The 26,512-nt window shown below is 47.2% G+C and overlaps 1 protein-coding gene across 2 annotated transcripts in view; it reads right to left on the bottom strand.

The window, feature by feature from the left end:
• SCUBE1 (signal peptide, CUB domain and EGF like domain containing 1) overlaps nt 1-3,811 on the bottom strand; it is a 359,575-nt gene extending 355,764 nt beyond the window's left edge. For both annotated transcript variants that reach the window (XM_068278175.1, XM_068278171.1), the window contains exon 1: nt 3,729-3,811. In XM_068278175.1, coding sequence (XP_068134276.1) covers nt 3,729-3,801 — 73 coding nt within the window. In that variant the 5' untranslated portion in view covers nt 3,802-3,811. The remainder of the gene's footprint in view (nt 1-3,728) is intronic.
• Between the last annotated feature and the right edge of the window lie 22,701 nt (nt 3,812-26,512).

Genomic DNA, 26,512 nt, shown 5'->3' with positions numbered 1-26,512 from the left:
AGTAAGCAGCACACATGCCACCCTCTATACAGTAAGCAGCACACATGCCACCCTCTATACAGTAAGCAGCACACATGCCACCCTCTATGCAGTAAGCAGCACACATGGCATCCTATATACAGTAATCAGCATACATGCCACCCTATATACAGTAAGCAGCATACATGCCACCCTATATACAGTAAGTATCATGCCACCCTATATACAGGAATCAGCACACATGCCACCCTCTATGCAGTAAGCAGCACACATGCCACCCTCTATACAGTAATATATATGCAGTAAGCAGCACACATGGCATCCTATATACAGTAATATATATACAGTAAGCAGCACACATGCCATCCTATATACAGTAATATATATGCAGCAAGCAGCACACATGGCATCCTATATACAGTAATCAGCATACATGCCACCCTATATACAGTAAGCAGCATACATGCCACCCTATATACAGTAATCAGCACACATGGCACCCTCTATACAGTAAGCAGCACACATGCCACCCTATATACAGTAAGCAGCATACATGCCACCCTATTTACAGTAAGTATCATGCCACCCTCTATACAGTAAGCAGCACACATGCCACCCTCTATACAGTAAGCAGCACACATGCCACCCTCTATGCAGTAAGCAGCACACATGCCACCCTCTATACAGTAAGCAGCACACATGCCACCCTATATACAGTAAGCAGCACACATGCCACCCTATATACAGTAAGCAGCACACATGCCACCCTATATACAGTAAGCAGCATACATGCCACTCTATATACAGTTAGCAGCATACATGCCACCCTATATACAGTAAGTATCATGCCACCCTATATACAGTAAGTATCATGCCACCGTATATACAGTAAGCAGCACACATGCCACCCTCTATACAGTAAGCAGCACACATGCCACCCTCTATACAGTAAGCAGCACACATACCACCCTCTATACAGTAAGCAGCACACATGCCACCCTCTATACAGTAAGCAGCACACATGCCATCCTATATACAGTATCATGCCACCCTCTATACAGTAAGCAGCACACATGCCACCCTATATACAGTAAGCAGCACACATGCCACCCTCTATACAGTAAGCAGCACACATGCCACCCTCTATACAGTAAGCAGCACACATGCCACCCTCTATACAGTAAGCAGCACACATGCCATCCTATATACAGTATCATGCCACCCTCTATACAGTAAGCAGCACACATGCCACCCTATATACAGTAAGCAGCACACATGCCACCCTCTATACAGTAAGCAGCACACATGCCACCCTCTATACAGTAAGCAGCACACATGCCATCCTATATACAGTATCATGCCACCCTCTATACAGTAAGCAGCACACATGCCACCCTCTATACAGTAAGCAGCACACATGCCATCCTATATACAGTATCATGCCACCCTCTATACAGTAAGCAGCATACATGCCACCCTATATACAGTAAGCAGCACACATGCCACCCTCTATACAGTAAGCAGCACACATGCCATCCTATATACAGTATCATGCCACCCTCTATACAGTAAGCAGCACACATGCCACCCTATATACAGTAAGCAGCACACATGCCACCCTATATACAGTAAGCAGCACACATGCCACCCTCTATACAGTAAGCAGCACACATGCCATCCTATATACAGTATCATGCCACCCTACATACAGTAAGCAGCACACATGCCACCCTCTATACAGTAAGCAGCACACATGTCACCCTCTATACAGTAAGCAGCACACATGGCATCCTATATACAGTAAGCAGCATGTATGCCACCCTCTATACAGTAAGCAGCACACATGCCACACTCTATACAGTAAGCAGCACACATGCCACCCTATATACAGTAAGCAGCACACATGCCACCCTCTATACAGTAAGCAGCACACATGCCACCCTATATACAGTAAGCAGCACACATGCCACCCTCTATACAGTAGTCATACATGCCACCCTATATACAGTAAGCAGCACACATGCCACCCTATATACAGTAAGCAGCACACATGCCACCCTATATACAGTAGTCAGCATACATGCCACCCTATATACAGTAAGCAGCACACATGCCACCCTCTATACAGTAAGCAGCACACATGCCACCCTCTATACAGTAAGCAGCACACATGGCATCCTATATACAGTAATCAGCACACATGCCATCCTATATACAGTAAGCAGCACACATGCCACCTATATACAGTAATCAGCACACATGCCACCCTCTATACAGTAAGCAGCACACATGGCATCCTATATACAGTAAGCAGCATACATGCCACCCTATTTACAGTAAGTATCATGCCACCCTATATACAGGAATCAGCACACATGCCACCCTCTATACAGTAAGCAGCATACATGCCACCCTATATACAGTAGTCAGCATACATGGCACCCTATATACAGTAGTCAGCATACATGCCACCCTATATACAGTAAGCAGCAAGCATGCCACCCTCTATACAGTAAGCAGCACACATGCCACCCTCTATAGAGTAAGCAGCACACATGCCATCCTATATACAGTATCATGCCACCCTACATACAGTAAGCAGCACACATGCCATCCTATATACAGTAAGTAACATGCCACCCTCTATACAGTAAGTATAATGCCACCCTCTATACAGTAAGCAGCACACATGCCACCCTCTATACAGTAAGCAGCATACATGCCACCCTATATACAGTAAGCAGCATACATGCCACCCTATATACAGTAATCAGCACTCATGCCACCCTCTATACAGTAAGCAGCACACATGGCATCCTATATACAGTAATCAGCACTCATGCCACCCTCTATACAGTAAGCAGCATACATGCCACCCTATATACAGTAATCAGCACTCATACCACCCTCTATACAGTAAGCAGCACACATGCCACCCTCTATACAGTAAGCAGCACACATGCCATCCTATATACAGTATCATGCCACCCTACATACAGTAAGCAGCACACATGCCATCCTATATAGAGTAAGTAACATGCCACCCTCTATACAGTAAGTATCATGCCACCCTCTATACAGTAAGCAGCACACATGCCACCCTCTATACAGTAAGCAGCATACATGCCACCCTCTATACAGTAAGCAGCACACATGCCACCCTCTATACAGTAAGCAGCATACATGCCACCCTCTATACAGTAAGCAGCACACATGCCACCCTCTATACAGTAAGCAGCACACATGCCACCCTCTATACAGTAAGCAGCATACATGCCACCCTCTATACAGTAAGCAGCACACATGCCACCCTATATACAGTAAGCAGCACACATGCCACCCTATATACAGTAAGCAGCATACATGCCACCCTCTATACAGTAAGCAGCATACATGCCACCCTCTATACAGTAATCAGCACTCATGCCACCATATATACAGTAAGCAGCACACATGGCACCCTATATACAGTAATATATATGCAGTAAGCAGCACACATGCCATCCTATATACAGTAATATATATGCAGTAAGCAGCACACATGGCACCCTATATACAGTAATATATATGCAGTAAGCAGCACACATGGCACCCTATATACAGTAATATATATGCAGTAAGCAGCACACATGGCATCCTATATACAGTAATATATATGCAGTAAGCAGCACACATGCCATGCTATAAGTAATGCACAGAGGGAGCGGACTGGCTCCCCAGTCCCGGGCTGGCAGCAGAGTTTGCCCTACCTGTCAGGCTGCCCCGGCACAGCAGGCAGGAGAGCAGGCACAGCCTCCATGTAACTCCTGCAGCGTCCATCATCCCGCAGCACCTCCAGCTGATGTGACCAGAGCCGAGCCACGCGCACTACTGCCAGCCGGGGGCTGCACGGGACACTGACAGTAGTGTTGTCTGGATCATGAACGATTCGGATCTTTGATCCGGATCTTTTTTGTGAGTCGAATCATCACAAGGAGTGATTCGGTTCACAGTGGGGAACTGCAGCTTCTGCTGAGCTGCTACTCAGGAGTGAGAGAAGCAACTCCTCCCAGCTCAGAGGGTGAGGGATCAGGTTACAGCAGCATTAGCAGTAGAGGCAGCGCTTTGGTTACAAAGTTACTAACTCCTGGTCTCACACGCCCACTATCACTGCTGGCCATGTGTCCTCACACAGCCACTATATATAGTTTGGCACACTGGGAGCTGTAGTCCCCCCCCCATAGACACACACACATATAAGGCTGAGGAGGCATGCTGGGAGTTGTAGTCCCCTCACCTTCACCCTCTTGCCCTGGATCTCCAGGCTCTTCATAGTGAAGTCCACCCTGATGGTGTTGCCCTGTCTCTCCACAAACACGCCGCTCTTGAGCCTCTGCGCGACGCACATCTTCCCGACTCGGCGTCCCCGACCAGAACCAGCTTAAACAGGAAGTCATACACGTCGTCCGACTCCAGCGGGGGCTGCATGCCGGGGGCGCTTGCGCAGTAGAGACCAGATGACGTCACTTACACCACGTGACCCGTGCCCGTGGAGCGCACATGAAGCCGCCCCGGAAACCGACCCGGTGAGGTCAGCTTCTTCATTGCTGGCCGCCGGGAGGGAGAGGAGCTGCGGCGAGGGCACCGATCGACTACAAGAGCTGGAAGAAGCCCCAGGTAAGTGCAGTTTGTTTTTTATAATACAATACAATACAATAACATTTCTATAGCGCTTTTCTCCCATAGGACTCAAAGCGCTTAGGCTCTCTCAGATTCAGTAATTGGTAGTAGGATGAAGTATTCACACAACAAAAGTTATAATTCTGCAAATGCCAAACTGAACAGGTGGGTTTTCAGTCTGGATTTAAACACGGCCAGGGATGGAGCTGTCCTGATCTGTTGAGGTAGGGAGTTCCAAAACGTAGGGGCAGCATGACAGAAGGCTCTGGGACCAAAAGTTTCCAAGTGGACTCTGGGTATGACTAGATTATTAGAACCTGTGGATCTGAGAATGCGGGGATTGCTATGCAGCTGCAACATATCTTTCATGTATCCAGGGCCCAGATTATTTAGGGATTTAAATGTCAGTAGGCCGATCTTGAATAGGACCCTCCATTCTATAGGTAGCCAGTGAAGGGAGTGCAGGACTGGCGTTATGTGGCAGTGACGGGGTTGGTTGGTTAGCAGTCTGGCAGCAGTATTCTGTATCAGCTGTAGGCGGTACAAGACCTTTTTTGGAAGGCCAGTGTAGAGAGCATTACCGTAGTCCAGTCGGGATGTGATGAAGGCATGGACTAAGGTTGGCAGATCTGGGGGGATGAGGTGCTTGATTTTTGCAATATTCTTCAGGTGAAAATAGGATGATTTCACCACAGCAGAGATTTGAGTTCTGAAGTTTAAATTCCCATTATAGTCTGCGCGGATCTTGCCTTTAACTCTGGAGGGGATAAGGCCCCTTGCTTGCTAAACCTCTCTCTTTAGGTGGGGGAAGGTTATCTTATCATCCTGCAGGAGTCTACATATCATGTCTTAAAACAGAACTAAAAGTAAAATACATCACTGAAGTTGACACATAGCTTGCTATACTAGCAGCCAGGCTTGAACAGAATGTACAGTGCAGGGAAAGTCCTGTCCTGCTAGTCATTTCACCCCCAGACTGCTTCCCTAGTAAAATGATTCAAAGATTCGGATCGAAGATCCGGATCTTTTCAATGATCCGATTCGAATGATCCGAATCCTTGAAAAGATCCTGACTTCCCATCTCTACAGCCCGGGGGCCACACGGGACACTGACAGCCGAGCGCTGATTGGCCGAGTGCAGGGAGGAGGGGCGTGGCCGGGGGAGCGAGGCCAAAAGTGGGTGAAGGAGGATGGCAGAGTGATGGAACCACACCCCTCGCGGACTTCTTATGTACCGACTGATGTTGCTGCTGGGAGGTCAGTGCAATCCCGACTCCGATTAATATAAACCATCAATCTCTGCGGGCTGCGATCCCGACTCCGATCAATCCTGACTTCGATCAATATATAAACCACCGATCTCTGTACGATCCCGACTTTGATCTATCCCGACTGCGATCAATCTAACCACAAATTCCTGCAGGCTGTGATCTCGACTGTGATCAATATATATAAACCACCATCTGCAATCCCGACTCCTATCAATATAATCCACCGATCTCTGCAGGCTGCGATCTCAACTCCGATCAATCACAACTCTGATCAGTATAATCCAACGATCTCTGCCGGCTGCGATCTCGACTTTGATCAATACAGACTGCGATCAATCTAACCACCAATTCCTGCAGGCTGTGATCCCGACTGCGATTAATGTAACCATCGATCTCTGCAGGTTGCGATCCCGACTCCAATCAATGCCGACTCCGATCAATCCCACAACCAATCTCTGCAGGCTGCGATCCTGACTCGACCAATATAATCCACCGATCTCTGCGGGCTGCAATCCCGACTTCGATCAATCTAACCTCTGATCTCTGCAGGCTGGGATCCCGACTGTGATCAATCCTGACTCCAGTCACTCCCGACTCCGATCAATCTAACCACCAATCTCTGCGGGCTGCAATCCCAACTCCGATCAATCTAATCTCTCATCTCTGCGAGCTGCAATCCCGACTCAGTGCGGAATCATTGATATCACTGATCTGCAGCTGCAGGGAATCACTGATCTGTGGGGAATCACTGATATCACTGATCTGTGGGGAATCACTGATATCACTGATCTGTGGGGAATCACTGATCTGTGGGGAATCACTGATATCACTGATCTGCAGGGAATCACTGATCTGCGGGGAATCACTGATCTGCGGGGAATCACTGATATCACTGATCTGTGGGGAATCACTGATATCACTGATCTGTGGGGAATCACTGATATCACTGATCTGTGGGGAATCACTGATATCACTGATCTGCAGGGAATCACTGATCTGCAGGGAATCACTGATCTGCAGGGAATCACTGATCTGCGGGGAATCACTGATATCACTGATCTGTGGGGAATCACTGATATCACTGATCTGTGGGGAATCACTGATATCACTGATCTGCGGGGAATCACTGATATCACTGATCTGTGGGGAATCACTGATATCACTGATCTGTGGGGAATCACTGATCTGTGGGGAATCACTGATATCACGGATCTGCGGGAAATCACTGATATCACTGATCTGCGGGGAATCACTGATCTGTGGGGAATTACTGATCTGCGGGGAATCACTAATATCACTGATCTGTGGGGAATTACTGATCTGCGGGGAATCACTGATATCACTGATCTGTGGGGAATCACTGATATCACTGATCTGTGGGGAATCACTGATCTGTGGGGAATCACTGATATCACGGATCTGCGGGAAATCACTGATATCACTGATCTGCGGGGAATCACTGATCTGTGGGGAATTACTGATCTGCGGGGAATCACTAATATCACTGATCTGTGGGGAATTACTGATCTGCGGGGAATCACTGATATCACGGATCTGCGGGAAATCACTGATATCACTGATCTGCGGGGAATCACTGATCTGTGGGGAATTACTGATCTGCGGGGAATCACTGATATCACTGATCTGTGGGGAATCACTGATATCACTGATCTGCGGGGAATCACTGATATCACTGATCTGCGGGGAATCACTGATATCACTGATCTGCGGGGAATCACTGATCTGCAGGGAATCACTGATATCACGGATCTGCGGGGAATCACTGATCTGCAGGGAATCACTGATATCACGGATCTGCGGGGAATCACTGATATCACTGATCTGCAGGGAATCACTGATCTGCGGGGAATCACTGATCTGCAGGGAATCACTGATCTGCGGGGAATCACTGATATCACTGATCTGTGGGGAATCACTGATATCACTGATCTGTGGGGAATCACTGATATCACTGATCTGCGGGGAATCACTGATATCACTGATCTGTGGGGAATCACTGATATCACTGATCTGTGGGGAATCACTGATCTGTGGGGAATCACTGATATCACGGATCTGCGGGAAATCACTGATATCACTGATCTGCGGGGAATCACTGATCTGTGGGGAATTACTGATCTGCGGGGAATCACTAATATCACTGATCTGTGGGGAATTACTGATCTGCGGGGAATCACTGATATCACGGATCTGCGGGAAATCACTGATATCACTGATCTGCGGGGAATCACTGATCTGTGGGGAATTACTGATCTGCGGGGAATCACTGATATCACTGATCTGTGGGGAATCACTGATATCACTGATCTGCGGGGAATCACTGATATCACTGATCTGCGGGGAATCACTGATATCACTGATCTGCGGGGAATCACTGATCTGCAGGGAATCACTGATATCACGGATCTGCGGGGAATCACTGATCTGCAGGGAATCACTGATATCACGGATCTGCGGGGAATCACGTATATGCCAGGAATCATGGATCTGCGGGGAATCACTGATCTGCTGGGAATCACTGATCTGCAGGGAATCACTGATATCACTGATCTGCTGGGAATCACTCATCTGCCAGGAATCACTGATATCGCTGATCTGTGGGGAATCACTGAACTGCAAGGAATCACTGCTGTCACTGACCTGCTTTAAATCACTGATATCACTGATCCGTGGTAAATCACTGATATTACTCATCTGTCGGGAATCATTGATATCACCAATCTGCCAGTAATCACTGATCTGTACGGAATCACTGATCTGGTGGGAATCACTGATATCACTGATCTGTGGGGAATCACGGATATCACTCATCTGTTGGTAATCATTGATATCACTGATCTGCAGGGAATCACTGACCTGCGGGGAATCACTGATATCACTGATCTGCTGGGATTCAATTATATCACCGATCTGTGGGGAATCACTGATATCACTTATCTGTGGGGAATCACTAATCTGCCAGGAATCACTGATATCACTGATCTGCGGGGAATCACTGATATGCCAGGAATCATGGATCTGCGGGGAATCACTCATCTGCCAGGAATCATGGATCTGCAGGGAATCACTGATATCACTGATCTGCTGGGAATCACTGATCTGCCAGGAATCACTGATATCGCTGATCTGTGGGGAATCACTGAACTGCGGGGAATTACTGAACTGCAAGGAATCACTGCTGTCACTGACCTGCTTTAAATCACTGATATCACTGATCCGTGGTAAATCACTGATATTACTCATCTGTCGGGAATCATTGATATCACCAATCTGCCAGTAATCACTGATCTGTAGGGAATCACTGATCTGTAGGGAATCACTGATCTGTAGGGAATCACTGATCTGGCGGAAATCACTGATATCACTGATCTGTGCGGAATCACGGATATCACTCATCTGTTGGTAATCATTGATATCACTGATCTGCAGGGAATCACTGATATTACTGATCTGTGGGGAATCACGGATATCACTCATCTGTTGGTAATCATTGATATCACTGATCTGCCGGAAATCACTGATATCACTGATCTTCTGGAAATCACCGATCTGTGACAAATCAAATCACTAAAATTACTGATCTGCGGGAAATCACTGATATCTCTAACGCCCTCATAATAACCTCCCTACCTAATCCCTAACACAAACCTCCCTTCCTAATGCCTAAAACTAGTCTCACACACACACACACCTGATGCCAAAAACTAACCTCGCTCCTTGTACCTAATACTACCCTCCCCCATGCCTAGAAATTAACCCCCTCCTAGTGCCTAAAACTAACCCCCTCCTAGTGCCTAACACTACTCCCCCTTACTAGCGTCTAACACTTACCCCACCTCCTAATGCCCAAAATGAACTAAAACTAGCTCCCCTCCTTGCCCCACATGCTAATGTCTCAAACTACCCCTATCTCCTAACGTCTCAACCTCCTTCTCCTAGTCCCTTCTCCTAGTGCCTAAAATGAGCCCCCACCCCAAGTGCCTAAAACTATGCCCCTCCCCCTTTTTCCTGTGATAAACACCCCCCAATCCTGTCATACTCTGCCACAGATGCCATACAGGTCTCATCCACTAGATACTTCTAGAAGCAAATCCACTGTGAGCACAGAAAAGGAGAAAAAGTATCAAAAAGCAGGTAAAAAGTACTATTACAAATATGTATTTATATTTTCTTTCTTGCTGGTGGTTCAAAAGACATTTTATTGTTAAGATGTGAAATATCACCTAAGAGAAAACTCAGGAGAAAAAGTTAATTGCATACATTGGGCCCAGGTGTTAATTAATTAAGTCTGTCCTGTGAGTCATAGCTAGGAGGGTTAATTTAATTAAGAGCTGAACTGAATTACTTCTGTGTTGGGGAAGTTTACATTTTTGGGTGAGTGAGGATACTTTGTAATTCTGTAATAGGATGTATTTGCGATTTCTTCGGTAATTGTTATTGCAGAGATTGTGAAGGCATCACACCTCCCCACTTAGGAAGATTGGGGAAGGAATGGTCAACAAGACCGTAACTGAAGCAATCCCCACTCCCTATCTGGGCTTGTTACAGCGGGAGAGTCCATCGGGCATTCTGATTGTGACTTCCCGTCTTATGCTGGATCATGAAATCGTACTGTTGCAAGGCTAAGCTCCAACTCAGGAGTTTTTGTAGTCTGTGATGACCATGAAGGATCATCCAAACAGGTACAATTGTAGCTTCTTTAGGGCCCACACAATTGCTAGACACTCTATCTCTCTTGTGGTCTCCCTTGGAAGCAGCCTCCTGCTCAGGTAGAGTACAGGATACTCATTCCCGGTCATGCCCACCTAACTAAGTACTGCTCTCAGACCGTGGTCCGTAGAGTCAGTTTGTACAATGAACTGAGGGGAGAAGTCGAGAGCTTGAAGAACAGGAGCACCAGCCAGCGCTTTCAAGGCCTGAAATGCCTGTTCTAGTTCTAGGTATTAAGTGACCTTGTTGGGTTGTTTTTTACCCGTGGCATCGGTCAGTGGTTTAGCCAGAGTACTATAGGACGGAACAAACTTCCTATAGTACACTGTGATTCCTAGGAAAGCCGGTCTTTGTTTTTTGGTGGTAGACTGCGGCCATGCCACAATGGCATCATCCTTCTCTATCTGTGGTTTCAGGGTCTGACAGCCTACTTTGTGCCATACGTCGTAAAATCCTCAACAACCTGTTTCTGGCATCCCATTCCCCAATCAATTGTGACTTGGGCTTGTGCCATATTCGTGCGAGTGCCTCCGACTCTGGCTAGAGTGAGGTATTTCCCTGGAAGGATATCCATTGATGTAAGAAGGTGTAAACGGATCAAGGTAATCTCTGCGCCAGTGTCTCGGAAGCCGGTGACAGTCTGGCCATTCACAGCGACAGGCTGGTGGTTCTAGGATTTGCCATGTACCTCAGATCCTCCGACCAGCAATACAGTGGATGAAGCAGACGTGGAGGTGTTGGCCCCCTTTAAACGTGGTGTCATCTCGGTGCTAGCCGTCTAGCTAGGTGGTTGGGCCGGCTTCCCTGCATAACAGGTTTGCTTGGTGTGACCGGGTCTGTAACACAGTTCACACCTTTTTTTGACCCATGGTTCACAGGGCCAGCGGGCCTGTCCTCTCTCCAGTTCTGGAACATGGCTTTGTTCTTGTCAGGCACTGGTGATTTGTGGCCAGGTACCAGGGGTCTGTGAGTATCTGGGACCGTAGTTTGCGAATGTCCGGTACTCGAGTTGCTACAAAAGTGTCTGCCGGCTCAGTGGCTTCTTGTGCAGACTGAGGCTTCCGCTCCAGCACAAACGGTCTCACAGCTGTAGGGCAGTGAGGAGCTGGTCGTCGATCATCAAATCCTCACGCTTAAGTCTTTTCTTTAAGGGTTGGAGTCCATTGATGGAATGTGGTGCATAAGCAGATAGCCACATTCGCGTAAGAGTCTGTGGATCCTTTCTGAATGGTACAAAACTTTTTCCGGTAAACTTCTGGCGTTAACTTAGCAATTATAGCATTCTTGACAGTCTGATAATCACTGTCTTGGTCTGCGGGTAGCTCCGCAAATGCATCTAACGCCTTACCAGTCAGCTGCGGCTTCAAATGGAGTCCCCAAGGTTCCTCAGAGATGCATAACTGCGGCACACGCCGTAAGTATGAGTCAATGTCCCGATTTTTCTCCCTAACTGGAAACTTTGCTGTGGGAACCACGGGTAGAGGTGTGGCTCCCGCAGCAGAAGTGCTGGGAGAGGAAGACTATTCAGCCTGTCTCACCTGGACTGGTTCCAGTGCATGCTGGTGTTGCAGCGCCTCTCGCTGAAGCTGGAACTGTTGCTCTATCTCCTCTCCCTCGAGCTGGAGCTGCTGTCTCTTGAGCTGGAACTGCCGTTCCTGCCTTTGGAATTCCAGGTACAAGCGTAGATCCTCCCCTTCAGGCCCGGTAACAACTGGTGGCTCACCTGGGCCTGAGCTGCTTGTTCCTAGCTGTGGGTCAGCAGGAGCTGTGGACATAGTGTTATCCAGAGTATTCACATCACTCAGAGCTGAAGTAGCAATGTCTGTGCTCACGGTCAGGCCCATTTTTACAGGTGTGCGAACTGCGCAATAGCCCGGGGCGCTGGATTGAGCGGCAAGAGGGTGGGCGCAGTGGTGATGGGACTGGGCATAGTGTAGTTATAACTCACCTTTCACGATCCCCCGAAGCCTCTATCTTCTTCCTGTCCAACATGTCTATCGCGTTGGTAACAGCGCCCCCTGTGATGACATGACCGCATGTCATCACAGCAGGGGGCGCTTACCAACGCGACGGACGCCGGGAACAGAAAGAAGAAAGAGGCTGTGGGGGATCACTGAAGGTGAGTTGTAACTACGCAAAACCCGCTCCACCCGCCACTGTGCCCATAGTGGAGGCACCTACCTAGCTAACCTATGCTCGGGGCACCTACCTAGCTAACCTATACTCGGGGCACCTACCTATCTAACCTATACTAAGGACACCTACCTATCTAACCTATACTCAGGACACCTACCTAACCTATGCTCGGGGCACCTACCTATCTAACCTATACTCAGGACACCTACCTATCTAACCTATACTCAGGACACCTACCTAACCTATGCTCAGGGCACCTACCTATCTAACCTATACTCAGGACACCTACCTATCTAACCTATGCTCGGGGCACCGACCTATCTAACCTATACTCAGGACACCTACCTATCTAACCTATGCTCGGGGCACCGACCTATCTGACCTATACTCAGGACACCTACCTATCTAACCTATACTCAGGACACCTACCTATCTAACCTATGCTCGGGGCACCTACCTATCTAACCTATACTCAGGACACCTACCTATCTAACCTATATTTGGGGCACCTACCTATCTAACCTATACTGGAGGAAACTATACTGGCACCTACCTATCTAACCTATGCTCGGGGCACCTACCTATCTAACCTATACTCAGGACACCTACCTATCTAACCTATACTCGAGGCACCTACCTATCTAACCTATACTCGGGGCACCTACCTATCGAACCTATACTCGGGGCACCTACCTATCTAACCTATACTGGAGGCAACTATACTGGCACCTACCTAGCTAACCTATACTGGGGGCACCTACCTAGTTAACCTATAATACTGGCAACTATACGGGCTCAGGGGCAAACCCAGGATTTCAAGTTGTGGATTCCTGAAAGGTCTCCTTCAGCCATGCACAATACTGTAGGACATTATGCTGGGTACACATAATGCAATTTCCCGTCTGACAGACAACGGGATCAATCAGGAGCAGTTTAGATACAGATAATAATGAGGACAGCCAACATTGGTAATGAAGGGGAAAGTGAAGCATTCACATAGCAGGGCACAGGGCTGTGCTCATACCCAACTCTGTTAATTTCCCCAGAGCTGTTCCATGCTGTGTACACACGCTGCTGCTGTAATATATCTCAGCTGTGTCAGCTCAGCAATCTCCTCTGTCAGGGCAGAGCAGCTAATTTGTAAACACAGGATGTTAACCCTACGTCTGCTTCCATGAAAGCAGGAAGTAGACACACGTCAGCTTTATTGCAGGATTTTTCTTTAAAGGATATTATTATGTTGCGGGTCTTTTAGAGCAGAGAGGAAGCTCACAGGGCAGGACATGTCACACTAGGCAGCAAGTCGGGCAAGCACCTCTATAAGGGGACTTTATGAAGAGCTGTCACTTGAAGCAATCACAGGACATGGTTTGTGGTTACATACGGCTCCATTAGCAGCGTCGCCCCCTGTCTGTCCCTGCAGGTACTGAAGCCAGTGTTACGGCCAGACTGAGTAGTGTGTTTGGGGTAAGTGACCCACAGGTAACCAGGACCCAGATTAGATTAGAGTGGCGGATGAGCTATGTGACCGGCTGTACAGAGGGGTCTGTTTGCCCAGCGCAATGATTTTCTATCAGTCTTACTTCCTTCAGCTGAAGCACACAAACAATTTCACCGAATGCAAACTTTGCTGCATGATGCGACCCAGCGACAGCGAATGTCACAAGAGCGACTTGTGTGGCATTCTCAGCGGCTGCTGAATAACTTCTCAGAGGAGCACCAGTGTTTCAAGGACAACTGTAGTGAAAAGAATATGGAGGCTGCCATATTTCTTTCCTTTTAAGCAATACTAGTTGCCTGACAGCCCTGATGATCTACTTGGCTGCTGTAGTTTCTGAATCACACCAGAAACAAACATGCAGCTAATCTTGTCAGATCTGAAAATAATGTCAGACACACCTGATCTGCTGCATGCTTGTTCAGGGTGTATGGCTAAAAGTATTAGAAGCAGAGGATCAGCAGGACTGCCAGACAACTGGTATTGCTTAACTTCCCTGGCGGTAACCGCGACCTACACTTGGGGTAGACGCCGCAGAGGATTGCATGGACTCGGGAGGAATTTTTTGAATAAAACTTGTTGTAAACCTTGTAGCTAGCACTAGGCTAGCTACCTGTGTCCCCCAAGTCCCTCCGCTCTGCTCCGATCCCCCCGATTGCCGGCGTTATACGTACCACACCCCTCCCCCCCCCCGGATTCCGCGATAGCGCACCCTCTCCAATCACCTCCAGGCTTCGCTATGGGGAGGATCGGGACTGCGCATGACGTCGATGATGTCATGTCCGATCGTCGCCATAGCGATGACTGAAGCTGATTGGGGAGGTTGCAGCTCTCGCGGGATCGCGGCTGGGTAAATATAACCGCCGGCGATCGGGGGGGGGGGGATCAAAGAGGTGCGGGGGGGACTTGGGGGACACAGGTAGCTAGGTAGTGCTAGCTACAAGGTTTACAACAAGTTTTATTCAAAAAGCCAGGGAGGTTAAAACAAAATAAATATGGTAGCCTCCATCTCTCTTGCTTCAGTTGTCCTTTAGAGTGCGCTTACACTCAAAATTACATATTTGCCCAAAGGACAACTAAAGTGAGAGATCTATGGAGGCAGAGCCGGATCATCCACAGGGCAAACATAGGCAGTTGCCTAGGGCTTGGATAGAGTCTAGGGCAGTGATGGCTAACTTTGGCACTCCAGCTGTGGTGGAACTACAAGTCCCATGAGGCATTGCAATACTCTGACAGCTCTAAGCATATTTGGGGAGGCAGAGGCATGTTGGGATTTGTAGTTTTGTCACAGCTGGAGTGCCAAGGTTAGCCATCACTGGTCTAGGGGCTTGGTAGAGGCTAGCCCCGGCCAAATATTTCTAAAAAAGCCAGGTGAACATCAGCAGTGGGCAAAAACAGCTATCTTGCCGAGGACCCTGTTTCATCTTAATCCTTTTATGTATGGAGGCTGCCATATTTTTTTTCTTTTTAAACAATACCAGTTGCCTGACAGCCCTGCTGGTCTATTTGGCTGCAGTAGTGTCTGAATAACACCAGAAACAAGCATGTAGCTAATCTTGTCAATAAAGTCAGAAACACCTGATCTGCTGCATGCTTGTTCAGGGTCTATGGCTAATAGTATTAGAGGCAGAGGATCAGCAGCACAGCCAGGCAACTGGTATTACTTAACCACTTGCCGACCGCGCACTTATACCGCGCGTCGGCAAAGTGGCAGCTGCAGGTCCAGTGACGCAGTTCTGCGTCGCCGGCTAATTAATCAGGAAGCAGCCGCTCGCGCGAGTTTGTTTACGTTCGTACAACGCTGCTAACAGTAGCAGCGTTGTACCAGATCAGCGATCCCCGGCCAATCAGCGGCCGGGGATCGCTGTCGCTGTTAGAGGCTGCACAGGACAGATCCGTTCCTGTGCAGCCTCGGATCTCCGGGAAAGGGAGGGAGGAGAGGGAGAATTTCGCCACGGAGGGGGGCTTTGAGGTGCCCCCCCCCCGCAACACCCAGGCAGGCAGGAGCGATCAGACCCCCCCCCCCCAGCACATCATCCCCCTAGTGGGGAAAAAAGGGGGGCGATCTGGTCGCTCTGCCTGCACCCTGATCTGTGCTGGGGGCTGCACAGCCCACCCAGCACAGATCAGCTAAAACAGCGCTGGTCCTTATGGGGCGGTAAAGGGTGGGTCCTCAAGTGGTTAAAAGGAAATAAATATGGCAGCCTCCATATCCCTCTCAGGGCCCTTTTCCACCAGCGCGTTTGCGCTGGCTGAATCGCAAAACCGCAAACCGCTAGCGATTTTACAATCGCTACGGTTTGCTTTTTAACATAGGAATAGCGGTAGGTCATTTCCACTACTGCGATTCGCTTTTGTCGGGAACGCGAACGCGCGGCGGAGCGATAATTGCCGCGATTTTGCTATGCAGTGCATAGCATAGCAAAATCGCGGCCGCAAACGTCGGGGGAATCGCCGGTTTTGCGATTCAGCAATCGCTAGCGTTCAGCATGAACGCTAGCGATTGCAGGTGGAAAAGGGCCCTCACTTCAGTTGTCCTTTAACCACTTAAGCCAATCTGGACGGATATATTTGTCCACAAATCGCCACTCAAAGGCAATCTGGACGAATATATCTGTCCAGAAGTGTTGCTGCCCTTGTGCACGCATATCTGCGTGCAGGCGGCTGGTTCCCTGCCACTATTAACTGGGATCGATTGCTGAAGAGGAACCAGTGTTCCCCAGAGGCAAACGATTCCCTGCAAATGAATCAGATGCCTCCAAACAGGAGGTATTTGATTCATGAACTGTGAAATGTACAAAAAAAGATCTCACACTCCCTGATATCTTCCAGGAGAGTGCTTAGCGCCACTTAGTGGCCAAAAAGTAAAATTAAAGTACAAATGGAAAAACAAAAACAAAAATTAGTGATGGACGCAAAACTAAAAAAAATGCACCTTTATTTCTAAATAAAATATTGGTGCCATACATTGTACTAGGGAAGTATTTTAAATGTTGCAATAACCGGGACAAATGGGCAATTAAAAGTGTGGATTTTATCCACAGTAGAACGTTTTATTTTAAAACTATAATGGCTGAAAACTGAGAAATAATGATTTTTTTCCATTTTTTTTTCTTAGGATTCCTGTTAAAATGCATTTAGAATAATATAATTCTTAGCAAAAAGTACCACCCAAAGAATGCCTAATTGGTGGCAAAAAAACAAGGTACAGATCATTAAGTGTGATGAGTAGTGATAAAGTTATTGGCGGATGAATGGGAGGAGCGCTGACAGGGAAAAATTGCCTTCGTCCTGAAGGTGAAAACACCTGCGGGCTGAAGTGGTTAAACACAGTAAAAAATGAATAGGAAACACTATAAAGGTGGACATTCTTTAGGCGACTTCGCAGCTGATCGACCATCTGATTTGATGATTATAATCACATCGGATGAAAATTTGTAACACCAAGAGCATGCCCGATCGACCATGTGACCAATTTCAGGCCAAATTATGTTGCATGTATTCTTACCTCCCAACTTTTTGAGATGAGAAAGAGGGACACTTAAGCCACACCCCCGCCACATCCCTGATCACGCCCCCATCACACCCCTAGTAACACATACCAGATAGCTTTCATAAGAAAAATATGTTATGTTGTTATTCAAACCACACTGGTCCTCTTTATCCTGGTTCATTTTCCTTCATATTAACATTTTAAAATGCGTAATACATCAATTTAAAGGATGGGAATAAAGTTTAGAGTCAATCAAACATAGAGAAATATATATATTTACATAGAAAGAGGGACAAAGTCCTGAAAGAGGGACAAATGAGGAGGAAAGAGGGACAGGACCCCCAAAGAGGGACTGTCCCTCCAAAAGAGGGATAGTTGGGAGCTATGTGTATTAATTGGGCATGCTGAAAGATGTCAGGCTGACGGGCTCTATTGAGTACACAGCGGTAGCGGTTTACGATATCGGAACAATCACAACAGAACCTGCAGTGCTGTCCCCCAGTGTAAAATGTGCCCTGTGCATGAATACTTTACCTGTTGGTGTTCGCTGCTCCCTCTGCCTCCTTCCTTACATACGTACGCCTGACAGTTGCCGGCATAACATGGGCACTTGTGTAAACATACCCACATTACGCTGGCAACCACAGGTAAAGTATTAATGGGCAGCACGGCGGCGTAGTGGTTACCATTCTCTCTTTGCAGTGCTGGGTCCCCGGTTCGAATCCCAGCCAGGTCAACATCTGCAAGGAGTTTGTACGTTCTCCCTTTGTCTGTGTGGGTTTCCTCATGGGCACTCCGGTTTCCTCCCACATCCCAAAAACATAAGTTAATTGGCTTTCCCCTAAATTGGCCCTAGACAATAATACATACACTACACGATACATACATGAACATATGACTATGGTAGGATTAGATTGTGAGCCCCTTTGAGGGACAGTTAGTGACAAGACTATATACCCTGTACAGCACTGCGTAGGATGTCGGCGCTATATAAATACATAATAATAATATTGGACACGGGTGGGGGCACATTTTACACTACGGGGACAGTGCTGGAGGCAAAGTAACTAGGCTGATTCCTGCACGATTTTATGCTGAAATCCATCAGGAATCGGCCTGTGGTGTATGGGCAACTAATAGATCACACTCCATTGAGATTCCACCGGAAAGAGATTTGTCTCTTGGTCAAATCTGCCCATCATCGCTAGATGTATGGCTACCTTAAGACTGCTCTGATGTCATTTCTATGCATATTCACACCTTACTGAAGCTGACTGATATTAGGCAGCAAATAAAGGAGAGAAAGTTATCTGAGATTGTCACGAAATAGATGATATTGTAATGTAAATAAGCTAAAAGTTTACGCAAGAGAAGAGAAGGGCCTGAGAACTGAGTCTTGTGGTACCCAAACATAAAGAGGGAGTAGGTGATGCTGGCAAATGCAACATTGAAGGTACTAGCTATCACTGACCATAATTAAGCACAGAGAGTGGTAGGGGATCAAGAACCAAGCCGTGTGGTACCCCTGAAAAGAGGAGAGTAAAGAGCAGAGGCGTAAAATTAGCCCCCTAGACCCCCACCATCATGGCTGGGCCTGAGGGCTAACGGCTCCTGTCAACAAATGCAAAGTGGCAGCAGTGGAGTGTAACACATTATGAAAACAGAAAGAGAACCAAAACCAGTATATGCTGCTCAAAAAACTGCACTTTATTCACGATAATTTAAAAAGGTACACCGGTATATAGTGATATAATGTCAGGAAATAGCCTGGCATATCAATTCAAGTATTGACAAGTACAATACTATGTGCTGCAACTGTCAAAGACAGAACAGACAGTCCCATATGAATAGCATTTTAATAGATCAAATCACATCCAGCTATCAGTGGCATGATAATCTCAACAGATTTAATACCAAACAGTACTGGCTAAGAGCTATATAAAGCTCAATAGACATAGACAGTAATCATAGAGCTTAGACCAAATAGAGGATTGCACCTTGGTGGCACCAATATAATGTTCCCGTGAGGAGACCCAGGTGTCTTAAGCAAATATGGTCATAACCACTCACAGAGGGCAAATATTGGTGCAACCAATATGGTCAATGTCAGAAAATGCCAGTATGAAAAGAGATAATCAAGGTGCCCCAAACATTCTTATTTGATCATAATAGAGTTATTGGGGACACCATAGCCATCCACTGTGAGGAAACCAAATTGGATAAAGTAAAGTATGGTTATAACCACTCACAGAGTATAGGAAAGTGTGACCAATATGATCAAAAAGTAAACTATTCATAGAATATCAGGGAGCCGAGAATCTAATAACTGAAAAGAAGCCGCTTAATATTCATCAAGCCAAAGCCACGTATAATGATCGACCAATTGAGTGCCTGAAAGGGCCACCAAAATTCCTGTATCTACAGCTACTGCATAGAGTCAGTCCAATAGGCCTAAATCCTATCGCAGTACAATTGATGAAACAATGCCGCCTCCATTGTGACAACGGTGTGCCATGACATCATAGAAATTGACTCACAAAGTTCTCAGTTGAATAATACGTTGGCAGATGCTGAAGAGAATATAAGTAAAGTAATCCGGATCAGAACTATTGCAACACGGAAATCCTGTTTATCAAAGTATGTGGGGATATCTTAATGCCAGACGTCCGTTATAATCCACAGAGCATACATATGGATTGTCAGCCAAGTATTGATGGTTATATGGCGGCTGATTTGGCCAAGCGGTGTTTTAGAAAAGCTGGTAATGTCCCACTCGAGTCAGGCCACCTGGTCAAAAGCGCAGTGTAATAAATGTTGCAAACAGGCGTCTAAATACCAAGTATTGACGGTATATGGCAGTTTTTTAAAGGCAAGCAGTATTTTGAAACGCTGGTAATGGCCCACTCACGTCAGACCGCCTGATCTGAAACGCAGTGTGATGAAAACTGCAAGCGGGCGTCTGGATATAAAGTCATTGTATTGCGGGCAGAATCCCCATGCATGCGAGGTGTCACTTATCTGATCCGGTAGTGTAGCTCTAGACAGCTATCTCCATCAGTTGAAGAGCGGCCTGTAATGGCTCCAATGTACTGGTCGATCAAAACCTCGTGCAGGTGGCAATGGCGGCGGCCTGTATCAGTCAGAGCGCGGCTCTCTATGGCGTACTGCGTAGCATAGCGTCTACGCGTTTCGCTCCGCCCACCGGAGCTTCGTCAGGACGTGCTACGTCACCACGTAAGCTGTCACCCATATCCATGTATTTATATCACCTAGTCAATTTGGCAAACTTCCAAAAAGACTCCATCTAGTGGTGATGATGGGGTAACAGCAAATAATGTTTTACAGAGACATCTTGTGGTCAATTCAAACACAACAGACTCAACAAAAGAGCCGCAAAATAGCTATCAATTTATGGCAAATCATACCTAAACATTATCTATCACACAGAGGACTACTTCAAAAAAACTTTGAGGTTTAGATCAACATTGAGTCCCAAAGGGGCCAGGGTTTTAAGCTGATATATCCAGAAACTTTCTTTTTTAATTAGTTGAGCCCTCATATTGCAATATCTCATCCCTGGATCCAAACGATAAATGGCCTTAAATTTTAATCCTGTTGGATCTGAATTGTGATATTCAGCAAAATGTGAAGCTATAGGAGTTTTGTCTCTTTTTTCTTCCTTTGATGAATCAATTATAGCTCTCACATGTTCCTGAATTCTAGTGCGTAATTCTCTTTCTGTCTTGCCCACATAATGCTTATTGCAAGGGCAGGTCATCTGATATACAACATATGTACTTAAACAGTCAACAGAACATCTGATGTTATACATCTTATCCCCTGCAGAATTAGTAAAAATGTCAGTTTTGTCCACATATTGACAAACTGAGCATTTTTTGCAAGGTGTCATCCCATTACGTTTTTTAAAAAAGGAAGTTTTTTTGCTTTTATATTCTGATTGGGTGAGTATATCTGCAAGATTCTTATTACGTCTTGCAGTGAGTAAAGGTCGTGGGCCAATTATTTTAGCTATTTTTCCATCATTTAGTGTAACACATTACCTGCTTCCGGCGGCATGACAGGTTCTCCTCACTCTTCTTTGTAGTTGTGTGCCTGTCAGCCAATCACCATGCGGCTCCAGATGCCTGTCACATGACGGGAGCTGCATGGCAATTGGCTAGAGCTACACTGAAGAGGGGAGCAAAGAAGACCTATGCCACCAGAAGCAGGTATTGTACTGTGTATTTCGCCGCTGCTGCCACTCTGCATTTCTTGACAGGAGCGGGCACCCCCTGAAAGGAAGGGAGGTTGGGGGCTGGTCAAGTCCCAATAGTCCAAGGGGCCTCCGCCCGGTGGCCCGGTAATTCCTCCAGTCGAGGGGGAACTGTGCAAATTCAGCCTGGTGCCTGCGCCAACTGAACCAGACTGGTGGATTTACCAGGTCGCCTAGCAGAGGATCCAGGCAGCCTGGGAAGACCGCAAGGGACAGATCAGCTTGAAGGGGGCTGGAGGAAGCCACAGGTATATATATATATTTATATATATATATATATATATATATATATATATATATATATATATATATATATATATATATATATATATATATATATATTTATTTATTGTCTCAGGTACACTTTAAGGCTGAGGGGTTCACATCATGATCGTGTCATAAATATATATAAATGTGATAGGACCATAATTAGCAGCACGTTAATAGACAAAGTGTTGCATGGTTGGTTTATTTTAATGGCATTGAGCACCACCTTGTGGCACGTTTGTAGTACTGTGCCAGATTCTGTATGCTTAGGAATACCCAGACAGCTTATGGTGACCTAGAGCCGCCTCACTATACACCAGCGGTTCTGGATGCGAGTCTGGCTGTGAGTCTGGCTCTCAGGGGTATAAAGAGATGATTTGCATATTCCGAAGGGATGCATTGTGGGAAACCACAGTTACTCACTTACTGCTGAATTATCGCAAATACCTTCTGTTTTAAGAAGGCAGCATTTAGCATTGCTTTTAAATACAGGGCTTTTTGGTCTCTTTAAAGAACAGATGTGAGGTAAAAAAAACAAAAACAGGATCTACTCACCTGGGGCTTCCTCCAGCCCCTGGCAGCCTATGTGTCCCTCGCCGCTGCTCCCAGGTATTGTCCCGGGCTCGCCTCTGTTGGAGATGCCGACCTCGCCAGGTCACAATCTTCTGCGCCTGCACAAGCGGCCCAGCTGTCACTCCTTCCTTACTTCCCTTGCCAGTCATAGGTAGCTACAGGTGCCCCTTAGCGTTAGGTAGCCAGAGGTACCCTCAGTATTAAGTAGCTAGTGGTGCCCCCTACTGAAGGAAGATCTCATCAATGCCGAGAGCTGGGTGAGTAACCTCTCATTACCCTCTGCTCAGGGAATAGGGAAGGAGGGAGGGAGGTACTTGGGGAGGGAGTGAGCCGCCTTTCCATCATCAGGCGCCTGTAAGCAGGGCCGGCCTTTGACCTGAGCGACCAGTGCGATCGCTCAGGGCGCCGGCCTCCAGGGGGCGCTCCTGCCGCCTGTGTTTTAATGCGGAAGCTGCGGCCCCGGCTGGGTCCGTCTCGCTCCGCCCCCTGGTCCTGCAAACAAACATGCCCGTAATAGAGGGGAAGCCGCGGGAAGGGCAGCCCGACCTCTCCCTCCCTTCCTCTCCGGGCCACCCTCCGTGCTCCCCCCTCCGATGCTGCTGCAGACTGCAGAGAGATCAACTCACCTCCCTGGTTCCGATCGCCGGCGCCTCTCACGTCACTTGCCGCTGGTCTCCTCTTCTACATTGTCACTGATGCACACTAAACTTCCGGTTAAGCAGGAAGTTTAGTGTGCATCAGTGACAATGTAGAAGAGGAGACCAGCGGCAAGTGACGTGAGAGGCGCCGGCGATCGGAACCAGGGAGGTGAGTTGATCTCTCTGCAGTCTGCAGCAGCATCGGAGGGGGGAGCACGGAGGGTGGCCCGGAGAGGAAGGGAGGGAGAGGTCGGGCTGCCCTCCCCGCGGCTCCCCCTCCAATATGAGGGGGGGGGGGGGGCACCTACCTACCTACCTACCTACCTACCTACCTACCTACCTACCTACCTACCTACCTAATCTATACTGGGGGCAGCTACTTATCTTGCCAATACTGGGGGCACCTATCTAATCTAACCTATACTCAGGGCAGCTACCTATCTAACCTATACTGGGGGCAGCTACCTATCTAACCTATACTGGGGGCAGCTCCCTATCTAATCTATACTGGGGGCAGCAACCTATCTAATCTATACTGGGGGCAGCTACCTATCTAATCTATACTGGGGGCAGCAACCTATCTAATCTATATTGGGGACAGCAACCTATCTAATCTATACTGGGGCAGCTACCTATCTAATCAATACTGGGGGCAGCTACCTATCTAATCTATACTGGGGGCAGCTACCTATCTAATCAATACTGGGGGCAGCAACCTATCTAATCTATACTGGGGGCAGCTACCTATCTAATCTATACTGGGGGCAGCTACCTATCTAATCAATACTGGGGGCAGCTACCTATCTAATCTATACTGGGGGCAGCTACCTATCTAATCTATACTGGGGGCAGCTACCTATCTAACCTATACTGGGGGCACCTACCTATGGTAGATCCCCCCCCCCCCTTTAGTGTATATAGGCTCCTGGTCTTGCAGTCGCAGATCCCCTTTTAGTGTATTTAGGCAGCAGATTCCACCCCCCCCCCCCCCCCCATTAGTGTATGTGTGTGGTGCGCTCACACGCAAAGAGGATGAATTGGGGGGGGGGGGGGCGCCAAAATCTGGTTATGCTCAGGGCGCTGTGAAACCTAAGGCCGGCCCTGCCTGTAAGCACATGCCTACAGTGCCTTATGGTAAATCTGGCCCTGTCCCATAGAGCCATATCAATCCATGGCCCATATGTAATTCACTTTTTCTTCTGGGTTTTCTACAAGGAGATAATTTTTCATATTGTATTTAAAATAACTTTTCAGCATTTTTCAACTGAAAAGGTACCAAAAAATAGTTGAAAAATTACTATCAAAATTATTTTGAATATTTTCTTGCTTGCTGGTGATTAAAAATGCATTTTATGCATTAAAGAGGAACTCCAGTGAAAATAATGTAGTAAAAAAAGTGCTTCATTTTTTACCATAATTATGTATAAATGATTTAGTCAGTGTTTGCTCATTGTAAAATCTTTCCTCTCCCCGATTTACATTCTGATATGTATTACATGGTGACATTGTTACTGTGGGCAGGTTATGTAGCTGCTCCTAGCTGTTTTGGCTGTTACAGACAGCTTTAAACAGCTATTTCCTGTCTGTGAACATTGTTACATTGTGGCAGTTTGCCCAGAGTACTGCGGTACTCAGAGCTTCTTGTGGGAGGGGTTTCAGCACAAAATCAGTCATACAGCGCCCCCTGATGGTCTGTTTGTGAAAAGCATCATATTTCTCATGTAAAAGGGGGTATCAGCTACTGATTGGGATAAAGTTCAATTCTTGGTTGGAGTTTCTCTTTAAGTTATGAAAATATCACCTGGGAGAAAAAGTGAATTGCATATGGGCCCATGCCTTAAAATAACAGACCGGCTGTATGTATGTCACATTGATGTGTATGTGTAAAAGGTACTAGCCACAGACTCACTATAATAATAATATTAATCCGAACATTTATATAGCGCTTTTTTCCTGTCAGACTCAAAGCGCTCAAGAGCTGCAGCCACTGGGACGCGCTCAGGAGGCCACCCTGCAGTGTTAGGGAGTCTTGCCTTGAACTCCTTACTGAATAGGTACTAACCCTAGCCAGGATTCCAACCCTGGTCTCCCATGTCAAAGGCATTGCCCTTAACCAGTACTCCATTCAGCCACTTTACACCAGCGATTCTGGATGGGAGCCTGGCTTTCAGGGGCACAAAGTAAAGATTTGCATATTTGGGGAAATCGTTCGAATAGTCAATCAGACGTGCTTTATTCCGCACCAATTTTCATCCGATTCAATAAAATTATTGGATGGTCAATTGGGCCGCGAAATCGCTAGATGTATGGCCACCTTTATGCAAATAATCTCTGGTTAAAGTGGACCTGAACTCAGAACTTCCTCTCTGCTCTAAAAGATACGCAACAGCATAGTAACCTTTAGAGTGAATGGGAACCGCATTTAAAAAAAAATGAAGCAAATACTTACCTAAGGAGAGGGAAGGCTCTGGGTCGTATAGATCCTTCCGTCTCCTCTCTTGTGCTCTCTATCCTGTGCTGGCTCTCCCCCCCCCCCCCCCCCCCCGTTTCAGTCCCCCACCAAAAGGGTATTTGGAAGTCTTCGGGAGCCGTGTCCTCCCGAAGACGTGCGGCTCCATACTGCACAGGCGTGAGCATGCAAGAGAGCGTGCTTGCGCAGGCGCAGTACAGGGCCGCCCTTCTTCAGGAGCACTCGGGCTCCCTGAAGACTTCTGAAGCCTCCTTCGGCTGGGTAAAGCAGCATTTGACTAATTTAGTCAAATACTGCTACCGGGAGAACCAGCACTGGAACGAGGGGACCAGGAGAGGAGCGGGAATGCTCTATAGGACCCAGAGCCTTCCCTCTCCTTGGGTAAGTATCTATCTCATTTTTTTAAATGCGGTTCCCATTCACTTTAAGAAAAACATAAATTTCTTACAGCTGATACAAACCCTGAAATAAAGCTGAAATGTAGTCTTCTTCCTGCTTCCATGGAAGCAAATATAGGGTTAACA

This window comes from Hyperolius riggenbachi, chromosome 3 (assembly GCF_040937935.1).
Source record: "Hyperolius riggenbachi isolate aHypRig1 chromosome 3, aHypRig1.pri, whole genome shotgun sequence".
Classification (NCBI taxonomy): domain Eukaryota; kingdom Metazoa; phylum Chordata; class Amphibia; order Anura; family Hyperoliidae; genus Hyperolius; species Hyperolius riggenbachi.
The sequence above is the reverse complement of the archived record's forward strand: the minus strand, read 5'-3'. Positions and strand labels throughout refer to the sequence as shown.